Source organism: Talpa europaea, assembly GCF_964194135.1.
Source record: "Talpa europaea genome assembly, chromosome: 11".
NCBI lineage: Eukaryota > Metazoa > Chordata > Mammalia > Eulipotyphla > Talpidae > Talpa > Talpa europaea.
Window position 1 is genome coordinate 47404927 of NC_140078.1, and position 20475 is coordinate 47425401.

General features: G+C 38.5%; 1 protein-coding gene across 1 annotated transcript in view; it reads right to left on the bottom strand.

Annotated features, from left to right (window-relative positions):
- ABCA13 (ATP binding cassette subfamily A member 13) overlaps window positions 1-20475 on the bottom strand; it is a gene marked incomplete at its 5' end in the record, with an annotated part of 529302 nt that overhangs the window by 364512 nt on the left and 144315 nt on the right. The window contains 4 exons of the mRNA XM_084247732.1: window positions 11377-11516; window positions 13190-13367; window positions 14266-14430; window positions 17933-18127. Coding sequence (XP_084103858.1) covers window positions 11377-11516; window positions 13190-13367; window positions 14266-14430; window positions 17933-18127 — 678 coding nt within the window. The remainder of the gene's footprint in view (window positions 1-11376; window positions 11517-13189; window positions 13368-14265; window positions 14431-17932; window positions 18128-20475) is intronic.

Genomic DNA, 20475 nt, shown 5'->3' on the forward strand with positions numbered 1-20475 from the left:
TCAATTAGAGGACATTGCTTAGGAAATGATCATATAGTATATTACAATGAAGACATTGGATATAAAAGAATTTGGATATCCAAACTTCAATCTCAAATGTTTATTATTAAATTACAAGGTAAAACTTAATCATGCATTCACTGAATATATGAATAAAATTATAATATGGCAGATGTAAGGAAAGCAGGAAGAAAAAAATAAATAAATGATGGCGGGATAGAAAATAAATACATGAAATATTTCCCTAAATAAATAGCAAAATACAAAAATTTCTACAAAGTAAAATTTTAATTATTTAATATTTATTAAAACATCAGGATATATATAAATTATAATTTTATGTTAATTTACATATTAAAATAAATTAAAAACATCAATAACTAAATGATAAATTAAATAATTTAGTAACATTAGAAAACAAGCTACCGAATGTGAAAAATCCATGTAACATACACAGAGGAATGCTTTTAAGGAAAGGAATGCCATCTCTATGATGTTACAGTTTTGACCATTAGTGAAATGTATGTTTCCAAAGATTTCACAAATTACCTATAATCAATATGAACCCTCACACAGGGATGGTATCTGTGTCCAGTGAAGAAGGTCAGCAGCACTGACCACTGGCAATGTGCCTCCCGGGCACCCTGGGGGTGACTGCCAATGCATTTTCACGAAAAGAGCCAGAACTTATTAAAGAAGTGATTGATCTCAGGTCAGAGGTGGTGAACAGTCAAGTCCTTGGAGCAACTCATCCTGCCAAACAGCAAGGCAGCTGTCAAAAATAACTAGAGTTACATCAAAAGAGGGCTTTTCCAAACAAGATATGGCAAGCTCATTTCTCCCTTTTTGCCTGCTAAGTACCACAAGACACCCTGGAAACAACACAAGGCCACAAAAGAGAACTCTCAGAGGTGAAGGAGGAAAGCAAAATAGTTGGACATTATTACTAAAAGAACACACACCAAGTGTCATATGACCCCAACAGAGACGGTGATCCAGACCCTGCAGTTCCCAACTAGCAGTCTAGCAAAGCAAGATAGCAGAGGTAGTCACATCCCTCACTGGATAGACCAGGACTCCTGTCACCAACAAGCGAAATCAGTTTGTTGCCAGCTGACAATAAGCAGCTAGGGAAATTACTCTCCTCCTGTAGGGAGGATGGGGGAATGTGGAGAGCCAGCACAGGGGATCTTGCCATATAGGTGACAAGCACAGACACTTAGCAACTAGGAGATCATGGCCAGGGAATTCCTGCCATTTTCCTATGATGAGTTGCCTGGCCTGGCCTTATACTCTGCCCCAAAGCAAGAGACTTCCTAATACAAGGCCTGACCTGCCATGTCTTCTCTGATGGCCAAGACTCCAGTTCCCATGTGAAGGTTCCTGGAAGGTAGGCCTGGAAAAACCCCTCCACTACTCTGGCCTGTCAGATACCAGCAGGACCCTCAGGCACCAAATAAACCAGGCACACCAAAAGACAACCATAAAGTTTGTGACCAAATAAAAGGATCATTGGAACCACAGTCCACAAAGGCAACAAACTCATGCATGTTGATTGTCTGCAACAGTAAAAATTTTTACAGAACACCCTACTATAAAAATAAAAGTCCCACAATACAACTGAAATCAACCACTACAAAGAACCAGAGGTAACCACAGAGAAGTAAGAAAAGCATTCAATTGTGCCAATGTTTAGCTAAATCAGATTTGTAATGCTCTGGCAAGTGTGTTAAATCATAACAAAATGCTTTGACAAGCAATTATGAATTGTCTCAAAACAAATTAAATAGAAAAATCTCAACAAAGAAAATAAGTATGAAAAAGATAGATTATACAGAAACATAGGTAGAAAAATATAATATCTTTTTCTTTTTTTTTTCTTTTTGCTGTGGAAGGTGATAGATGTGTTAACCTGACTATGGTAATCATTTTACAAAAAATACGTAATGTCAGATCATCTCACTATATGGTTTAAATATTCAGTTGTGTTTGTTTATTATTTCACAATAAAGCTGAAAAAATATAAATATAAAAAATAGAATGAGTAAAGACTTAATTGAAATCAAAGATGGAAACCAATTTATAAAATAGATAATATACAGCTACTCCAATGAATTACTCCATTTGAGTCATCAGCATGGTTCTCCTCTTTACTTATCAGGTACACATACATGTATATAAAATGCACACTCTTCCACACTGACAGAGAAAGGGAGAGGAAAAAGAGAGAGAATCTGATTTCTTCTAAAGAAGACTTAGCTCTTTATGTCCCTTTTCTCTACGTAACTATCCACAAGCAAATGTTCCAGAATTTATAAAACAAAGTTTGTTTTATATTATGAACCATAATTTATTCATGTAATTATGTGTGAAAGCAGTAATAATACAAACATGGTTTCCTTCAAATCATAAGTAGCCACTTGGTTTTGTGAGCTATCTCACAATGATGAGTACCAGCAAATATAAAGTTAAGACTGATGATGAAGCTAAATAATTGCTGGTGTTAACTAATCCACTTACAAAAAACAAGTTTGGTTTAGTTACCTTCTAAACTCTTTATGCATTTTAACTCATCCAATGCTCAGTTATCCTATATTGTCATTATTATTCTCATGTTGTAGAAGAGAGAAGGAAAGCAAATACAAGCTAACTTGCCCACATTTTTGAGTATTTTGTTTTGTCACATTGTTTGCTTTGTAAGTGTTCAATGTTTGTCTTTGTCATTCTGACTTGCTTTACTACACATTATTCCCTTGAATTCCTTTCATTTTGCCATAAATGGCAACATTTTGTCTTTCCTTGTCATTAAGTAGTATTCTATTATGTGGATATATCACAATTTCTTAACCCAGTTCTCTGTCCAATGGACACTTAGGTTGATTTTAGTTCTAGTTAATGTAAATAATGCTACCAAAAAAAAAAAAATACATAGAGCATATACTTTTGAGGCTTGATGGTTTCATGTTCTTTGCATGGATGCCTAAGAGGAATCCTTATTGCTGGGTCATATGGTATTTTCATTTTTAGTTTTTTATTCAGATAATTTTTAAAAAATTGCAGCACCAGTTTACATTCCCACAATGACAAATATTTTAAAACTTGCTGGATGGTCTCAAGTAGAAGAGATGAGTGAATTGAAAATTATGACATGTCATGTGTATAGCTTCATATCCAGAGCACACATAACAAGAGCAATGCATGAGATCCTAAAAAAAGATATTCATGCAATACACAGAAAGTTAAGAAAGAGAAACAGTGGCCTTTATAGCCACAAATTGGAAACAATTTTGATACCCTACAATGTGTGAGTGATTAACCAAATTAACCAAACATGTACCATGGAATGTTTCTCAGTAATAAAAGTGAAAGAATTAGTGATATATTCACAATAAGGATAAATCTCAAGGAAATTATTAAATGAAAATATATAATAGCAAAAAGTGACATATTGTACCATTCCACTTATATAACAATCCTGAAATGACAACAGAGAGATGCACAGAACAGATCAGCAGTGGCCAGGGTTCAGCAGTGGGGCAGGAAGGAATAGGAATGTGAAGACACCCTGGGGTGACTGTAAAAGGATGACAGAGACCTGTGCTGAGGGAATGTTCTGTGTCAGCACTGGTGGCAACACAAAGCCCTGTATGGTGATGAAAACACACAGAACTAAGCACACATACAAACACAAGTGGGGAAATGAGTAAGGTCGGTGAAATACATGGAGGTCAGAATCCTGGTTGTGACATTGTATTTAATTTTGTGAGAATTTTGTCCCTGGAGGACACTGAGTAAAGGGCACATGGATTCTGTTATTTCTCACAAATGCGCCTGAGTCTGCAACAGTCCCAAAATTACAAATCAATTTTTTAAAGGATAGAGAAGCCAAATCAAAGAGGTGCCCACTGGCAACAGGACAATTTGAACATCTCAAAGAATAAAGACTGCAATGAACTAAAATACATCAAATAGATTTAAATCCATGAGTTTGTAGTGATGTATTTTTTTAAAGGGCACCTTCAGAAGATTATAGAAAGATGCTGAGGCTCAGCACTTAGAGCTACACCCCAAAGTGCACAATGATTCTCAGAAATCCCATGATTAAAGTCTTATTTTCACTTTTATTCCATTGAAAGAAATCACTTGAGTTTTAGTTTCACCTGTATCCTATCCACTAACTGCTAAATTTAGAAACATGTCCTAAACCTCTGTTACTTGCAGTTATTTTTATTTAAAAATAAAATAGACAAAAAGATGCAGAGTCATAACATGAGATATTAGCTATGGACCTACTTTTTCCTCCTGCATTATTTCCTTATTTCTATTACCCTCTTCCCTCTCCTGCATTCAGAACTTTCACTTACAGTTTCTAAGGTGAGTGAGGCAGAAGATATTGAAGATTTGAAAAGTATTGATATTCTTAATAAAGAAAAGAATGAATTTTTTTTTCTCTCTTAGCCAAAATCAAGATGGACAAACCCCGGGAAGAGAACACCACTTCCCCACAAGTCATTTCACTCTGAGAGGGCCCTACCTCCCCATCTCTACAGGATGGAGGAATAGAGGAAGGTCACTCTGTGTTTCCAGAAACAAAGGGGGCCTGTGTCTGATCTTCCCAAATCAGAGGGCATGGCTGGCAGGGCATCTAAGCAGAAGGATGTGCCAGCATCCTTAGGTTATAAGGTTCACACCTATGTTCTGTGTATTCTCAGGGTGACACCCAAATAAATTCAATACAACCAAGGCAAGAAGTGGATGTAGAAAGACTTCCTAGGTAGGATTCTATCATACATGCATCTTTTGCTGCTGTGCCAAATTCCAAGCGTTCAAAAAAGTTCAAGAAACAATCTTTACCTTTTATATTCTGTTTTCTAGAAACCCAGTTCCAACCCAGAAGAAACACTTCTAGCTCCTTGAGATTCCCTTTTTATAAGAATAGGATCACATATCTGTTATCCAATTTTCTTTACTCAGACCCACATATTTCTGCAACTTACTTAAAATAAATTTATAAATAAATTTTAGTGATCAGTCACTATCTGTCTCATTAGTAAAGTGAATATTTTTCATTTTATGAATGTGCCAAAATTTATTTATTGACTGTAAACTTGTTGCCCAACCCTTGTGATTACAAACTATGGTGCAGTAACTATTGTTGTTTTCACTTGTGAATATAAGTTTTATAGCATCGGCAGGCATTTCTAACACAGCCTCAAAGACTTTATACCAACACAGTTCGGCCAGCAATATCTAGAGCACATCTTTCCTAAACCCTTCATCAAGCAGGATATATTTTCAATTATTTGGTCTATGTCACTCCCATTTTAGGTATCTGAATTTCTCTTACTAAATTTAAGCAATTTTTCACATGTTTAAGAGCTGTTTTTTTTTTCTCCCTTTGTGAACTATATGTATATATTTTTTGCTCATTTTCTAATGGATTATTTTAGTGATTAATTCATTAAAATGTTGCCAACAAGCCTCATTCCCAAGAGGACAGGCAGTTCAGAGTGGATCCATGGTGGGGAGGCCTGGCGTGGTGGGCTTATAGCTGTGTCCCCCCGACCCAGCACCTCTCTGTGTGGACAATACTTCTCAGAGTCAAGGCAGTGCTGATACCACCTTTATGTGCTCTCTTCTAGCATAGTCTGAATGACCTCAAGGGACCCAGCATGAGTTTTGAGTCAAAGGACTTGTATTTATGACCCAACTTGGCTGAGGACTGACCAGAGACCTTGAAAAATTGTCTCAGCAATCTGTGCTTTATTTATAAAGTGGGCATAGTGATAATATTTGTCTTCTATAGTGGTTGAATACGCACATCTCCTTTTCTTTGCCCTCTATCTTATAAGATAGGCTAAATAACCTGTGGCATTGGATTTGACAGAAAGAATGATGTAAGCATGAAACCATTCAAGTCTATGAAACATCATTCCTTGTCTTTAGGAGCTGGCTATTGTCTCACTTGACAGGAAGAGTATATTCATAGGCCTACTGATATTGCTTTCTTAGGGAACTGCTATTTCACAGGGGATTATACAAACAAGTTTATTCACAAATGTAATTACTTCTCTGGGCAACTTTGCAGCATTTCAATAAAATGTTCCATGTCAGACATTCTTGCCCATCTGAAAGACTTGCTCCAGGCTGGCTATGGAAGACTTAACTCTCAGATCACTGATTAGATGCTTACAGGCAGAAGGCAGATTGCAATGCATTCTCCTCAGCAGGACTCCCTGAGGACACTGTATAACTGCCTTGGGTTCTTTCTAGTCCCTTCACACACTGCTCTGTACAGATAAACAGCCTACAGCCTACAGCTATTTTAGACTCTAGTCTGGGTAGGTTCTATTTGTCTGACACTTTTCATCTTTGATAAGTATCACAGGGCCAAGCATTTTCATTTCTATTTATATTACTTTATCACCAGGCTTTATTTCCCCTTAATTACAAAAATAGCAGTAGGGATGTGTTCATCTTTCACCTGTGTGAATTCATTCTCATCCTTCCAAAAATGCTGTTTTGAAAGTTGTCAGTTTTGAAGATGGATAAAATGCCACACATTGCCACCCAAAGACATAAAAATGTGGTTTGTTTAATTAGGTATCCAACCTCTCAGACCAACAATAGTAACAGAAGCTATACTGTACAGGACTAGAAACTTATGCTTCCACTGGTCAGCTAATAAATTTGGAAATGTAAATCTTCCCAAATTTCACTCTTTTAATCTGTAAAATAGGTCCAGTAATCCTACTCCTCTGTTTCTTGTAAGAAGTAAATAAGAGGATTGGGAAATATCCATAATTATTCCTCAAAGCTTATAGAATTAAGTGATCAATAAACAGTGAGTGAACCTGCATCTGAGACAAAGAAATTGTTGATGTGAATGCCAGGATTATGAAAAAAATATAACTCTATCCATCTACACTCATCTCTTGCTGCAGATTCAATTAGAACTACTACACCAGTAATGAGGGGAAATAGTCTCTTCCCATCATTACCTGATTTTCCAGTTCTGAAGCCTAAGGCCCGTTTGGCCATGGCTGCCTTTATTCTGCCTTTATCTCCCCATCATCTAACCATGAGCCCCTTAACCTTTCTATACAGTATTATACAGGGGTTTCTCAACCTTGACACCACTGACATCCTGAGCAAGGTCATTCTTGGCTGTAGGGCAGTCCTATATGTTTAGCAGCAGGGGGTTGCAGCACCCTGGCCTCCACCTACCAGATGCCAGTAGCATCCCCTAATGAAGACACCAAAAATACTTTCATATACTACCACAGGTCTTCTGGGAGGAAAACATTAGGATCATACCCTATTTGGGAACCTCTGGTCTATCCCACCTCTTCCTCCTTCCTAAGGTAACATCTGCCCTCCCCACTCCTCTAGGAGCAATGGCAGAATGTCTTTCTAGAAATAGCATTGTAGAAGAGAGGATCCAAAACTATATTCATTTACAATTTTTCTAAATCACATTTCTGATATGTTTTCAGTCCTCCAAACTACCCTGTAGATAGGTAATGTTAACCCAGTTTTACAAATAAGCAAACTGAGTAGGAGAGTTGAAATAATTTTCCAAGGGAGGAGAACAGAGTTGAGAAAGCCATGCTGCAATAGGCTTGCACTCCTGTAGGAAACAAACACTAGCCCACTCTGTGTAGTAGGTGGCTAGGCATGCCTATGATGCCACTTCTGGAGTGCCACTTATTTCTGGAAGTGCAGTCTAGCCTTTCATCTGTTTTAACTTTTATAACTTCTCTGAAAGTGTCCCATGGTGTCTTCATATGATTTCCCAATTTTTGCACCAGCCTATAGTCAAAACCAACCACAGTCATGATTTACAACCTAAAAAGAGCATCCTGGTATATTGAAATCTCTAATGATGACATCGAAGTATACTTTCATAAACATTGAGCTTAATAGTCTCAGAGTATGAGTTGAGTACTCCCTAAAAATGTTAGCTATCATTTTAGGGGGTGTCCTCAGAAGTTCTCTGTCCATCACTAGTGTCTGCACTTCCCTGAAGGGAATAGAGATTGTCAGTGGGATGGTCATCCCCACCAAGATATACACCAGTCTAGATAAGGGAAGGACTTGGTAAGGTCACCCAAATTATTTCATGTATCCCCATGAAGAACAGTCACCCAAATGATTGTAAGTCATGGATCTTTCTTAAGTCTTTCATTTTACTAGTAAAGGAAAAGATCTCACTAAAGGGAGAGTGATAAGTCAAAGATTAAATGGACGGTTAGCCTTCCCAATTTCCCAGTCATGCAAAAATGATCATTCTTACCACAAACATGTTTCTTGGTGACACCTTTAGTGGGGTGTCAGGGGGAACCACATAAATGTACTTTTTCTATGTAAATGGCAATTTCATATGGTTCTGCCTAATAAGAAGCAATAGAGGGAAGAAGAATAAATAATATGTAATTTATAACACTGATCACTCCATCCTGATAGATGAGTTTGCTTCATACAACACATGTTGCAAAACTTCTAGGGACTTCCAAGCTATGTGGGATTGTCACCAGAAGTTTAACAACTAGAGACAATTTTCATAAAACTAAATAACCACGGCAAACAACTAGGATAATTCATTTCAAATGCAATGCTATGACATTAGCTTTATAAGTGCAAAGCCAGACCACCTACATACAAAGTTACTGGTCACATAAAGTAAGTAAAAATTGTTCCAGTTCAAGTCACTATCCATAAAGCCTACAAATGGTCTAAGCCAGAATCAATGAAATCTTTGGTGATTCTTCTAAACTTTTCACCATTCTCAAAAAGCGTGGTGTTCATCCCATTCCTACCTGCATCCTGGCTGACATTCCTCCCTCTTCCACCTGATGGAGTTCTACCCACCCTCCCTCCAAATGCTTTGCCAAATCCTTATTTACAGGAATACTAGTTGCTTGCCTCTCTGTGCCCTGCCACAATGAACAAATCTTTCATAGTATATCTAATTTTTTCTTCTGATGTTTGTCTTCCCCATTGCAGGGTGAGTGCTTCAAAAGCAGAGACTGTCTTACTGATAGTTAAATTATAAAATATAGAATAGTATGTAATACTCCACTAATAGACATTATTAAAAATATCAGAGTATAACAATTTATGTTATAATCAAAAACAATATATGATATAGTCAAGAATAAATTCATAACCTGTTTAAAAAATTGAATTTAAAAATAAAGCTATATATGCTGGTAGATGAAAGCCAGACCATCGGCGGCAATCATAATGTAATGTATACGGATGTTGAAGTACAATGTTAATACTTGAAACCTATACAATGTTTTAAACCAGGTAACCACAAGAAATTTTTTAAGTTAAAATTAAAAATTTGATATAAAGCCATTTTTAAAAAAGATTTATTTATTCATACAAGAACCAGGGTGCAGGCCATATGTGTGGGAGGGTGAGAGGATTTACCAGAGACAGAGTGGGGAAGAGTAAAGGCAGACTGACAAAATACACCGCTGAGGGGAGCAGTGGGCAAGACAGGAGAGGTCTGCTGCACCATGTGGGATTCTCGCTGGCAGGCCGGGATCAAACTGGTGCTGCAGAGGCTGCAGACAGCTTCACAGCGTGGTGCTCAACCGCCTGTGCCACCGGGGAGGCCCCTAAAGCCATTTTCTATGAAAAAATCTAAATTACCCATGGCCCTTAAAAGCTTAAGTCACCATGAGAGTCTGCATAACTGACTTTGGCTCCAGGCATGATGTAAGTGCCAATTAGAAATCCAATCCTGGAATGGCAGATGGAAGCTGAGCTCACACCCAACAGCACTGTTAACTCCTCACAATATAGCCCTCCCCTTCCCTGGGGTTCCAGTCACCTGTGGTTAACCAATCAAAAATATTACCTAAAACAGGATATTTTATAAAAGAGAGACCACATTTAAATAACTTTCTATCTGTTCTATTTTATTATTAGCTATTGGTATGAATCTCTTACTGTGCCTAACTTATAAATTAAGCTTTATCATAGGTGTGTATGAATAGGAAAAAAACAGTACATTTGGCATCCAGTACTGTCAGGTTTCAGGCATCCACCTGGAATGTATCCCCTAAAGGTAAGGGAGAATATTCTATCTAGATTAATATCATTTCATTGTGAAAATCCAAGCTTTTGGTAAACACCCCTACAAAAAGACATTTTTAAGATTATAGCAGCAGTTATTGAATGTATTCAGAACAAGTTGAGGCACACACAGACCCTGAGCTAAGTCACAGAGTAGGGAATAAAGGTCTCCGGGGGTGAACTGCTGCCACCCCACACAGCAACCATGGAGGGTGATCAGAAATAACTGCTCAAATAACCCATTCTGCCGTTAACTATTTTTTTTAGATTTAAAGTTAGTGCTGGGCCTCCCCGGTGGCGCAGCGATTGAGGGCTGGGTTGCGAAGCTGCCTGCAGCCTCTGCAGCGCCGGTTCAATACCCGGCTGCTCCCCGGCCACCGGAGGAGGGTCCCACATGGCGCCCAGACCTCTCCTGCCACCCTCTACTCACCTCAGCAGTGTACTTCGGTTCTTCTGCCTGCTCTGCACCCCGCTCTGGCTCTGGTGAATTCTCTCACCCTCCCGCGCTTCTGACTGTACCCAGTGCTTGTATAAATAAATAAATAAATAAATAAATCGTTTAAAAATAAATAAATAAAAAAATAAAGTTAGTGCTATTTAAAGCTTAGAGGTTTTTATTCATTACTAGGTCTTGGTATTGCCTCTTTGAGTGTAGCATCTGATCATTTTCATGTCCCCTGTGAAGTTCCCTTAAAGTGCTTAGGCTGATAATTGACCTTCAGACAAGAAAACAAGACTCCAGAAAAAAAAATCACACACATTTTTAAGTAAACTATCAAATAATAATAAGTTCTTTCATAAATAGATTTGAAAGTGCAGACAACATAAGAGAAAACAAGTAGAACCACACAATATCTAAATTCCTCCTGGAGAAACTGCCCTTGTCATCTACGCTAAATGTCCATGGGTTGAAGCAAATAAAGCCAAGTGGTCACTACCAGATCCCAGCTACATAGGCACCAGGTCTCACTTACCTGAATTCCCACCGCACCAAGCAAAGTAGATTAGCAACTGTTCTCCACATTATGCTTCTTTCTAATTGTACTCACTGTATTAGCTACACCAAACAATATCTCGTGACACCAAAATGCCCTCTAAAATAATGACTCAACAAATCCAAATTTAACAACAATAACGGGAAAAAACGGACAAAAATTAGTTGTAGTTAATGTAAGAGAATTTTATGTAATCCCATCTACATGATAATTACACAGAACAATTTTAACAAGTTCCCTTTCCAATCTAGTGCTTGTATGGTCTATAAGATCCTCACTCATTCAAACCTACCTTTTGGATGATCTTATTGATTTCTGGGGTGTTTGGTGTGTATAGGATTTTTCCATGTAATACAGGTTTTAGGAAGGACCACACTAAAGCACCATTTGGAAACTGTAGAATTTCCTGATAAAGCTTCATGCAAAACGGTGCTGTTGCAATTAAAATTAAAAAAAGTGTTATTCATAATACATAATGCCCAGTTACAACAGGGAGATTCATTTTTATATCCTCACTATTCAATAAGAAATCTATAAGTATTTTTTATGACACAATTCTGAATTTAGACAGTAAATCCAGGACAAATTTTCCTTCTAATTGTCTTTAGCTGTTTTGTTTCATATGAAACTTTGAAGTACAGTGTTCACATCAATAACTTTGGGGGAAAAAAATGACCTTCACATTTTCAAACTAAACTACCACTTAGAGCACTAAATCATTGCAAAATCACCTGAAGAAAATAGTAATAAGAAGGGAATATTGTAGAAAAATTTCAACAGCCACAATATTAAGACCAATGTTATATTTTCTTATGAAATTAGCTTTACCAATTGATTTTATCATTTTATCTTAGAAACGACAATACTTATATTTTCTATGAATAGTGTGACAATCATATATATATAAATGCACTTTAGTGTGGTAAGAAGAATTCTAAAATGTCTCTTGGCATTCAGACCTTGTCTTGAATATATATGTTGGATATCGTGCCTGTGATCAGGTTACCTAGCCATGGTGAGCAATTTTGAAGATGTAACAAAAATTCCTAGTCAACTGATGCTGTACTAATCAAAAGGGAGATTTTGCTGGCTGAGCTATCAGGTAATTCCTCAAAAAGAGACTGGAAGCCTCAAAGTGGAGAAACGGAGAGAGTCCATGCATGTGGAGCTTGAGGTATAGGCTAAGAAGGCAGAGAGATGTCCCTGGTGGCCTTAGAGATACAACCTCCACAGATTCTAAAACTGCAAGAAATGAATCCTACCAACAACCACCTCAGATGAGACCCCAGTCCCAAACCCAGCATGACAGTGACTGTAGCCTTGTGAATGCCCAACTTCTGACCTACAGAAACAATGGGATTATACATGTATGAAGTCCTAAACTACTAAGTGCATGGTGATTTACTGTGCAGCATATAAAACTGACACACTAGGAGATAATGATATCACTGTGCAAAGCAGTTAGCATGCATCAAACCCATTATTCTAGACAACAACTTTATGAGGTGGATATTATTTCTCAGTTTAGATGAAACTAACACTATTCAAAGAGAGAGATTATATGACCAACATGTACAACTTGTTATTAGGTAGGGCTGACCTCTCTAAATCCAGTATGTTCAATTTGCCTTTCTAACTAATATATATCCATTTGAATGGAAATTTATCAAATCCACAGACCATTTATCAACCTGTTGTCATTCACTTCTGAGCTTTCTAGAGGGCAAATTTGTAGGAAGCCACATAGAGCTCTTGTTATATGATACATCCATTTTACAAGAATGAACACAGTATTCCTTTTCTGCTAACCTAGACCCTTCACCATTACCGGCAAAAGGGACTGGGAATTCACCTATATGAGACCTTTCAAACCCAATTCCTTGGAGTCAAAGGTGAAAGGATCAACCTTGGTCAAGAGTGGTAGCAGTTTACATGCAGCATTTGGCAGCCTTACAAAAATGAAGTACAATGGTAAGAAGGCTAAGATAGAAAGTTCTTTGCCAGGTATGTACCCACTTTTACAGACAGAATGTTTACTTTAATAAGCACTAATAACCAAATTGAAAACTAATCTAAACAAATAAGGATTACTTATTGGTTCTCACTTGAATCTTCAGGAATGTTGAATTTTTCTTTGTTATCTTCCAAGAGTTCATTAACTCTTGGCAAGTCAATAAATGTTTTTGCATTGCTAAGAAAAGATGTTTGATCCTTACAAATCATCTTCATTACAGACTGGAATGAAGCAAAAACTGAACTTCTGGTCTGGTCATCTTTTGAAACCTGGAGACAAGAAAAATAATGAACTGTGATTAAACAGTGACCAAGAGTAACACCCTCACAAATTTCTGTTAAGCACAGTCCCTTCTTTATTGAATATACAAGATGTTCAACATGTCAAGATTTGGAATTTCTGCTTTGCTCTTTTGTGTCCTTGAAATACTTTTTAAAACACTCTAATGTTTTGTTTTAGCCTATATTCTAGTAAAAGAAATATGACAAAAATCCCATGCGCGCACGCACACACACACACAAACCAGAAAATTCCTGGTTTTTTCCAGTGATAAATTTTAAGCCAATAAACTATAACTGATTCAGCCTAATTAATGGTTTTAGTAAGTGTCTCTACTGCCAAATTGTCCAGATATTTGACAACTATCCAAATTACCCAGCTGTTGAGCATACTGCTCTCCACCCATCATGTCAGAACTATGTCTCTGGGTACTTCCACATAACTCCTCTTCCCAATCAGTTCATCCCAGGAAGAAAGCATTCAAGCAAAATCTAATATCACAAAATAATCTCATTCAGTAAGCCAATTATTTATATGTAAATAAAAGTGTTAAGGTTTTTGAAAGCAATTTACTCTCTGAATTAAGCTAACCAGACCCTTGGAATCTCACTTGTGCTAGTAATTGATTAAGTGGTTTCTTTATGAAAACCACAAACTACTCACACATGGATGGGAAGTGGGTCAGCACAGTTTCTTTCATCTGATTTTGGGGATTTACCATCCTTTACTCTATGTCACTCTCTTGCCTCCAGGGCCATTAAGAGGTATCCCCATTCCTCTATTTTTTTGTGTACTGCAAAATTTAGCAGTTGGAAGAAAAATAAAAAAAAAAGAGCAAATGCAAAGATAGCAAGTCTATTTTCCCAGGGTCCAAGATCAAACACACACCTGTTGAAAGTCAGGCATATTGAGCAAAGCAGGGATTTTAAGTGCCTGTAGAAATTCTGGAAGGCATCCGAGGACATGGCTGACTTTGGTGAGCAGTTGAATGAGGCTGGAGACGAGGTCCAACAGGGAGCTGAGCATGCCACTGACTTCGGAAGGTATTAGAGTCTCAAAGGGAAAGCACAATAGGAAATAAGCAACACTGTATTTTTCACTTTCACAAACTCTTTTAAGCAGTGAAAACTTGATTGTTTGATTTTATTCCCTCTTGAACTTTAGAGATGTCTTTGTTGTGCTATTTAAAAGGCCTCTTTGAGTACAGATGGCTCAGTTGTTTGAAGCAGATGGTATTGTTTAAACTAAACCAGGAACAAATGTGATTTATTGTTAAAAATCAAATCATATTCAAAATATTTCTTATCCAAAGTATAAACTTAAGGAAATGGTTCGAAGAAAACAATTTTTTTTGTGTGAAATAATTTATATTTACATACTGCTTCCTTATATTCATACCATGCACACATCATTCCACCTCCCTGACTCTGAAATGTATCTTGGTTTGCATTTTGTGGATGAGATGCTGAGGCTCAGAGAGATTTAAGGTATCTTCCTGAAGCCTCACAGTGAGAAAGGATAAGGGTCAAGAGTTTAACCCAGATACTTTAGAAATATCAAAGTCCTTTGAAACCTACTTGTGCTGTCAAGGCTTGACCCAATCTGCATTTTACTTATTTTTTGCATATTCTCTACTTTAGAACGTCAATTCCGTGAAGACAGGGTTTGTCTTTTTTTTTTCTTTCTTGGTAATTTATGTAGCTACAGGGAATAGAGGAGCATCTGGCAATATTAGTTGATCTGTAAGTGTTGGATGAATGGACATACAAGCAAAGAGAGTCTTTTTCATCCAAAGTGAGAAATCATAGCAAATCTTCCTCCACATTCATTTGTACACTGATTTTTCAGTTTTTCAGACTCACATTGTGGCCCCAACTGTCACTGCTTCTTATTCTTTCTCATTAGAGTTCCACAGCTATCCCTTAGTTGTTGCTCTAGCTGACCAGCCATCCCAAGATCACAGCTCCATCCTTCATAGACACACTCCACTAATAATGATGTGGTTCCATCAGTAAGAAAACAGAGAAAATGCAGACAGGAGAAATGAGTGTAGGGTTTTGTCATTTGTTTGATTTGCCTTTCTAATTGCAGTTGCACTTTAGAAGTGGCACACAGCAACCTCAACTTATGGTGGGAAGGATTGGAATTTAGTCACGACACTAACAGACAGATGAGCGCACCCTATTAAAGTAGCAAACTGTATTTTGCAAAAAGGATTCAGAAACTCACTCTCTGTCAAGTGCAACAGAAGGTGTATGGACTTGGGAGTGACCTGAGCTGTGCTGAAATGCTGGCATCTATGTTCATCATTTTAGACTACTCTGCCACCTCTGAGTAATATCACATTAACAGCTTCCCTGGAGTCATACATATAAAAAGCTCCTGATAAACAGGAGTCACTATTATTATTTATTTTTGTTTTTTTAAAGAATTATTTATTTTTATACAAGAACCAGGGTACAGGCCAGATGCACAGGAGGGTGAGAAGATCACCAGAGACAGAGCAAGGAAGAGAATAGGCACACTGACAAAATACACTGCTGAGGGGAGCAGTGGGCGAGACAGGAGAGGTCTGCCGCACCACAGCTAGCCGGTATCGAACCAGCACTGCCGAGGCTGCAGGCAGCTTCACAGGGCTGCACTCAACCACCTGCGCCACCAAGGGAGGCCCAGGAGTTGCTATTATTAATGGTAGCTTCATTGTGTCTGGGATATGGAATCAAGCCCAGTATCTTATCCCCATGACTTTATCAAAGTAATGACTTGAGCCCTTAGAAATACCAATTTCAAACCAATGTTTGTGTATATAATAGAGTGTCCACTAAAATATTGACTCACCAGTGGCTTTTTACCTATTTCCCAATGGACATGTGGAAAGTTGGAAGAGGGGTCAAGGTGAGCAATTACAGACTAGCTGTTCTGCATGGTGCCTGGAGTACTGATTCTACCAGATAGAGGTGGCCTGGCAAATTAAGGGGACATTTAGGAAATGTGTATCCTCTTACCAGTGATTCAAAATGTACTTGTTGTGAAAAGTTAATATTTGTTCTAGAAATTTGTGTTTAATCCAACATGAATACATTGTATTCTTAGAGTAACGGAATGAAGATAAACCACAAAAGAAATTGGGTTATAGTGGCAAATATACCCTTTCCTGAATCTTAATCCTGTTCTCCAGGGGTTAGAGTGACTAAAGTCAACTTGCCATATTTGTAACACCTGTGATAGTTCAGTTTCTCTCAGATGTTGTCAAATCTACACCTAGATAGAAACTTGGAAGAAGACCAGCCTGTATGGGCAAGAGGTAAAATATATGAAATTGTCAGATCCAAACAGTGGAGGTCAAAATACAAGGATCTGAAAGATTCAGGACCAAGGACAAGACTGGGAACTGTCCTGCAGCCTCATGGCACAGGTCATCTATGTAGCACTAACTCAGTCTGCCCTGGGGTAGCTGTACTCATTGTCTTCTTTCAACTCTTTCCCATATATATTATGACATTTAGATTTCTCCAGCCCTCCCCGCTCTCATCCTACTATATGTGGGTATTTGTGGGAGGGGTATTTGTTGGTGTTTGTGGGAGCGGTGACAGCAGTTCCTGCCTTGGGCAGGGGAGGGAGCAGAACTCAGACTCTCCAATTACACTCTAGGAAGGTGGTCCTTATGAAGGGCACCAGGGTTACTTGGTGTTTTTCCCTGTTGGTCCTTCTGCCCTGTAGACAGTCACCACTGTTATGCCAAATGCCCTGATAGTCCCAATTCCAAGGACCCCTGAATAGCACTTGATTCTGCACCCCTCCTTGAAGTCAGCCAGCAAGAGACACAGTGATTGCTGAGAGTGTGTGTTCTGAACCTTCTGGCCCCTGCTGCAGCTTCCCAGGCATACCTTGCTTTATTGCACTTGCTTTACTTTACTTTGCCTCACAGATACAAGAGCTTCCACCAGAAAAAAGAAAAAAAAAAAAAGCTCTAGCAAAAGTTTCAAATGATAATTTTTAGCAATAAAGTATTTTTTTAAGATTTATTTGTATTTTATTTATACAAGCACTGGGTACAGTCAGAAGCGTGGGAGGGTGAGAGAATTCACCAGAGCCAGAGCAGGGAGCAGAGCAGGCAGACTGAAGTACACTGCTGAGGGGAGCAGCGGGTGGCAGGAGAGGTCTGTGTGCCATGTGGGACCCTCCGCCGGTGGCCGGGGAGCAGCTGGGGATTGAACCGGCGCTGCAAAGGCTGAGGGCAGTTTCGCAACCCAGCACTCAACCGCTGCGCCACCGGGGAGGCCCAATAAAGCATTTTTTAATTAAGGTATGTTTTTTTAGATAATGTTACTCAACAATTAATAGGCTACAACATAGTAAACATAATGTGCATAGACACTATGAAACAAAAAATAATTTTTGCAGTTCACTTTATTGCAATATTTGTTTTATTGTTGGTGATCTGGAAGTAACCCCAATATCTCCAAGGTATGCCTATACCTATCTACACAGGAAGCAGCCACTCGGCGATACCACACTGCCCAAGTTGACCACCCCCAGTTCTTGTCCCTCTTACTTCGTAAATGACATTCCTCAGGTTCAGGTGCCGACTCGTTGACAGTATCAGCGAATACATTTTGGATCCAGGCAGACCACACAGTTCCTTCATTGCAAACCAAGATTTCTCATCCTCAGGAAACTCCAGCAGGAGATGAAGAATGTCCCAATCACATCTTCCAGACAAAACTATGGTGAGGACACTTGAGAGAACCTGTTTCAAAATGCGAGGATTGGAAGTGAACATCCCTGGCACATGCAGCCCAGGCAGAGCTCCCCTGATAATGACCTGAGCCTTTCCCGTGGACACATGGAGCCCAAACCTCCATTATAGTTCAAACATTCTGGCTGACAATGTAACAAAGTACCTAAAATGTGACTCAATTCTCTGACTTTCAAGCAACCTGCTCTTGTTGATGAAGCAGGGGCAGCATGGCAGGTGCTCGCACCAATAGGCCACAAGTCATTCTACTAACATGGTCTTAGCCTCTGCTTTAAGCTTACCATCTTCACTTTACACTGTTATCAGCATCAGGCTGTTTTCCCCTCCATTTCTATATTGAAAACCAGATTTCAAGTCCTCCACAGGTTTGGAAAAGTAGCAAATCAATGCAGAAGAGAGACTGAGGACAATTTGTTTTAGTGTCTAGTATATTAATGTCATGTACCACGACCTCTCACCATGCATAAAAATCAACTCAAAATGGATAAGCGATCTGGACATAAGACCTGAAACTATAAAATATTTAAAGAAAATATAGGTAAAACACTACAAGACATGCATCTCAGTAACATCTTTAAAGACTCATCACCCAAGGCAGTGATAGTGAAGGCAAAGATAAACACCTGGGATTACATCAAACTGAAAAGATTATGTACAGCAAAAGAGACATTAACCCAAACAAGAGACATCCCACTGATTGGGAAAAAATCTTTGCACTCTATACAACTGATAAGGGACTAATCACAAAGATATACAAAGAACTCACACAACTCAACCAAAGCAAAGTAAGCAATATAGTAAAGAAATGGGCAGAAGAACTTAAAAGACACTTCTCCAAAGAGGAAATGCAAATGGCCAATAGGCATATGAAAAATTGTTCAACATCCCTTATAATCAGGGAAATGCAAATCAAAACCACAATAGGATACCACCTTATACCAGTGAGAATGGCACATATCAAAAAAACTAGCAACAACAAATATTGGTGAGGATGTGGTGAAAAATGAACTCTCCTACATTGTTGGTGGGAGGTCAAACTGGTCCTATTACTATGGAAAGCTGTCTGGAGGTTCCTCAGTCTAATAAAAATGAAGTTACCATATGACCCAGCAATTCCATTCCTAGGGATCCACCCAAAGAACACAAAAACATTGATTCAAAAGAACACCTGTACCCCTATCTTTATTACAGCACTATTTATAATAGGTAACACCTGGAAACAAGTCAAATGCCCAAAAATAGATGACTGGATCAAGAAGATATGGTATATACACACAATGAAATACTATTCAGCAATCAAAAAAGATAAAGTAATGCCATTCACAGTAACACGGATGGAGCTTGAAGGAATTAGCTCAAAGAAATAAGACAGAAGGAAAAAGAAAAATATTGGATGGTTTCTTTTATAGGAGGAATATAAGGGAACCAAATAAGACATGGGGGGTGGAATTAATAACAATACAAAACACAACAAAACATAAGCAAACAGACAATCATAAATCAGAGACATCCTGCAAGGGAGCAGGATGGGGAAGGATTAGAGGGTGGGAAGGAGGAGTATAGGGGACTGTGGTGATGGTGTGCGGGTGCATTGGTGAAGGAAATTCTATGGGGACTACACTGGAGGATGTAGGAAATATTGTTTAAAAATGAACAGAGATGTAAAAAAATATATTAAAAGTTTTTAAATAAATAAAGATGATCCTGGTAGAGGTACAGTTTTCAGTAGGAGCTGTTTACTGGGTATCTTTGGAACCCCTAAATGTATTGCAAGCAATGTTTAGGAATGGTTTTGGTTTTGCCCAGCAGATAATTTTAGACTGAGAGATACATGGAATCACTGAAGGGGACTGTTGTTCTCAGACAACTATGACTGGAAAGGACTCTGACAATGTTGTAGGAGGATGGAATATCAGGAAGACTGGCTACATCAGAACAGAGTTTGTAGCAGCCAGAGAAGGGAGGGAAGTCAGGGGAGATATCAGCTGGAGATCTCACACATGTCAGAGAGGAGTAGGAGCTCTCTGAAGACTCCCCCTAGCCCCACTGAGCTCAGGGCTGTTAGCACAATAAAGAAGTAAGTTCAAGAGTGAAGGATTTCTGGAGGCAAACCTAGAAACAGGACTGGACCACTCAGCAGGAAACTGGAAGGAAGGAAATAGGATGGATCTAGAGTAAGGCCAACTTCAGCTACACCCTGATCTAGCTCTACTGTGTCACTTCCAAGAGTCAATGTCTACTAGCTTCATTTTCTTCTCCTTGCTATCAAGTAATAATAAGACCCAAATGACTCATAAGAAAAAATCAAATGACAGCATTGAAAGGCACTTAGGATAGTG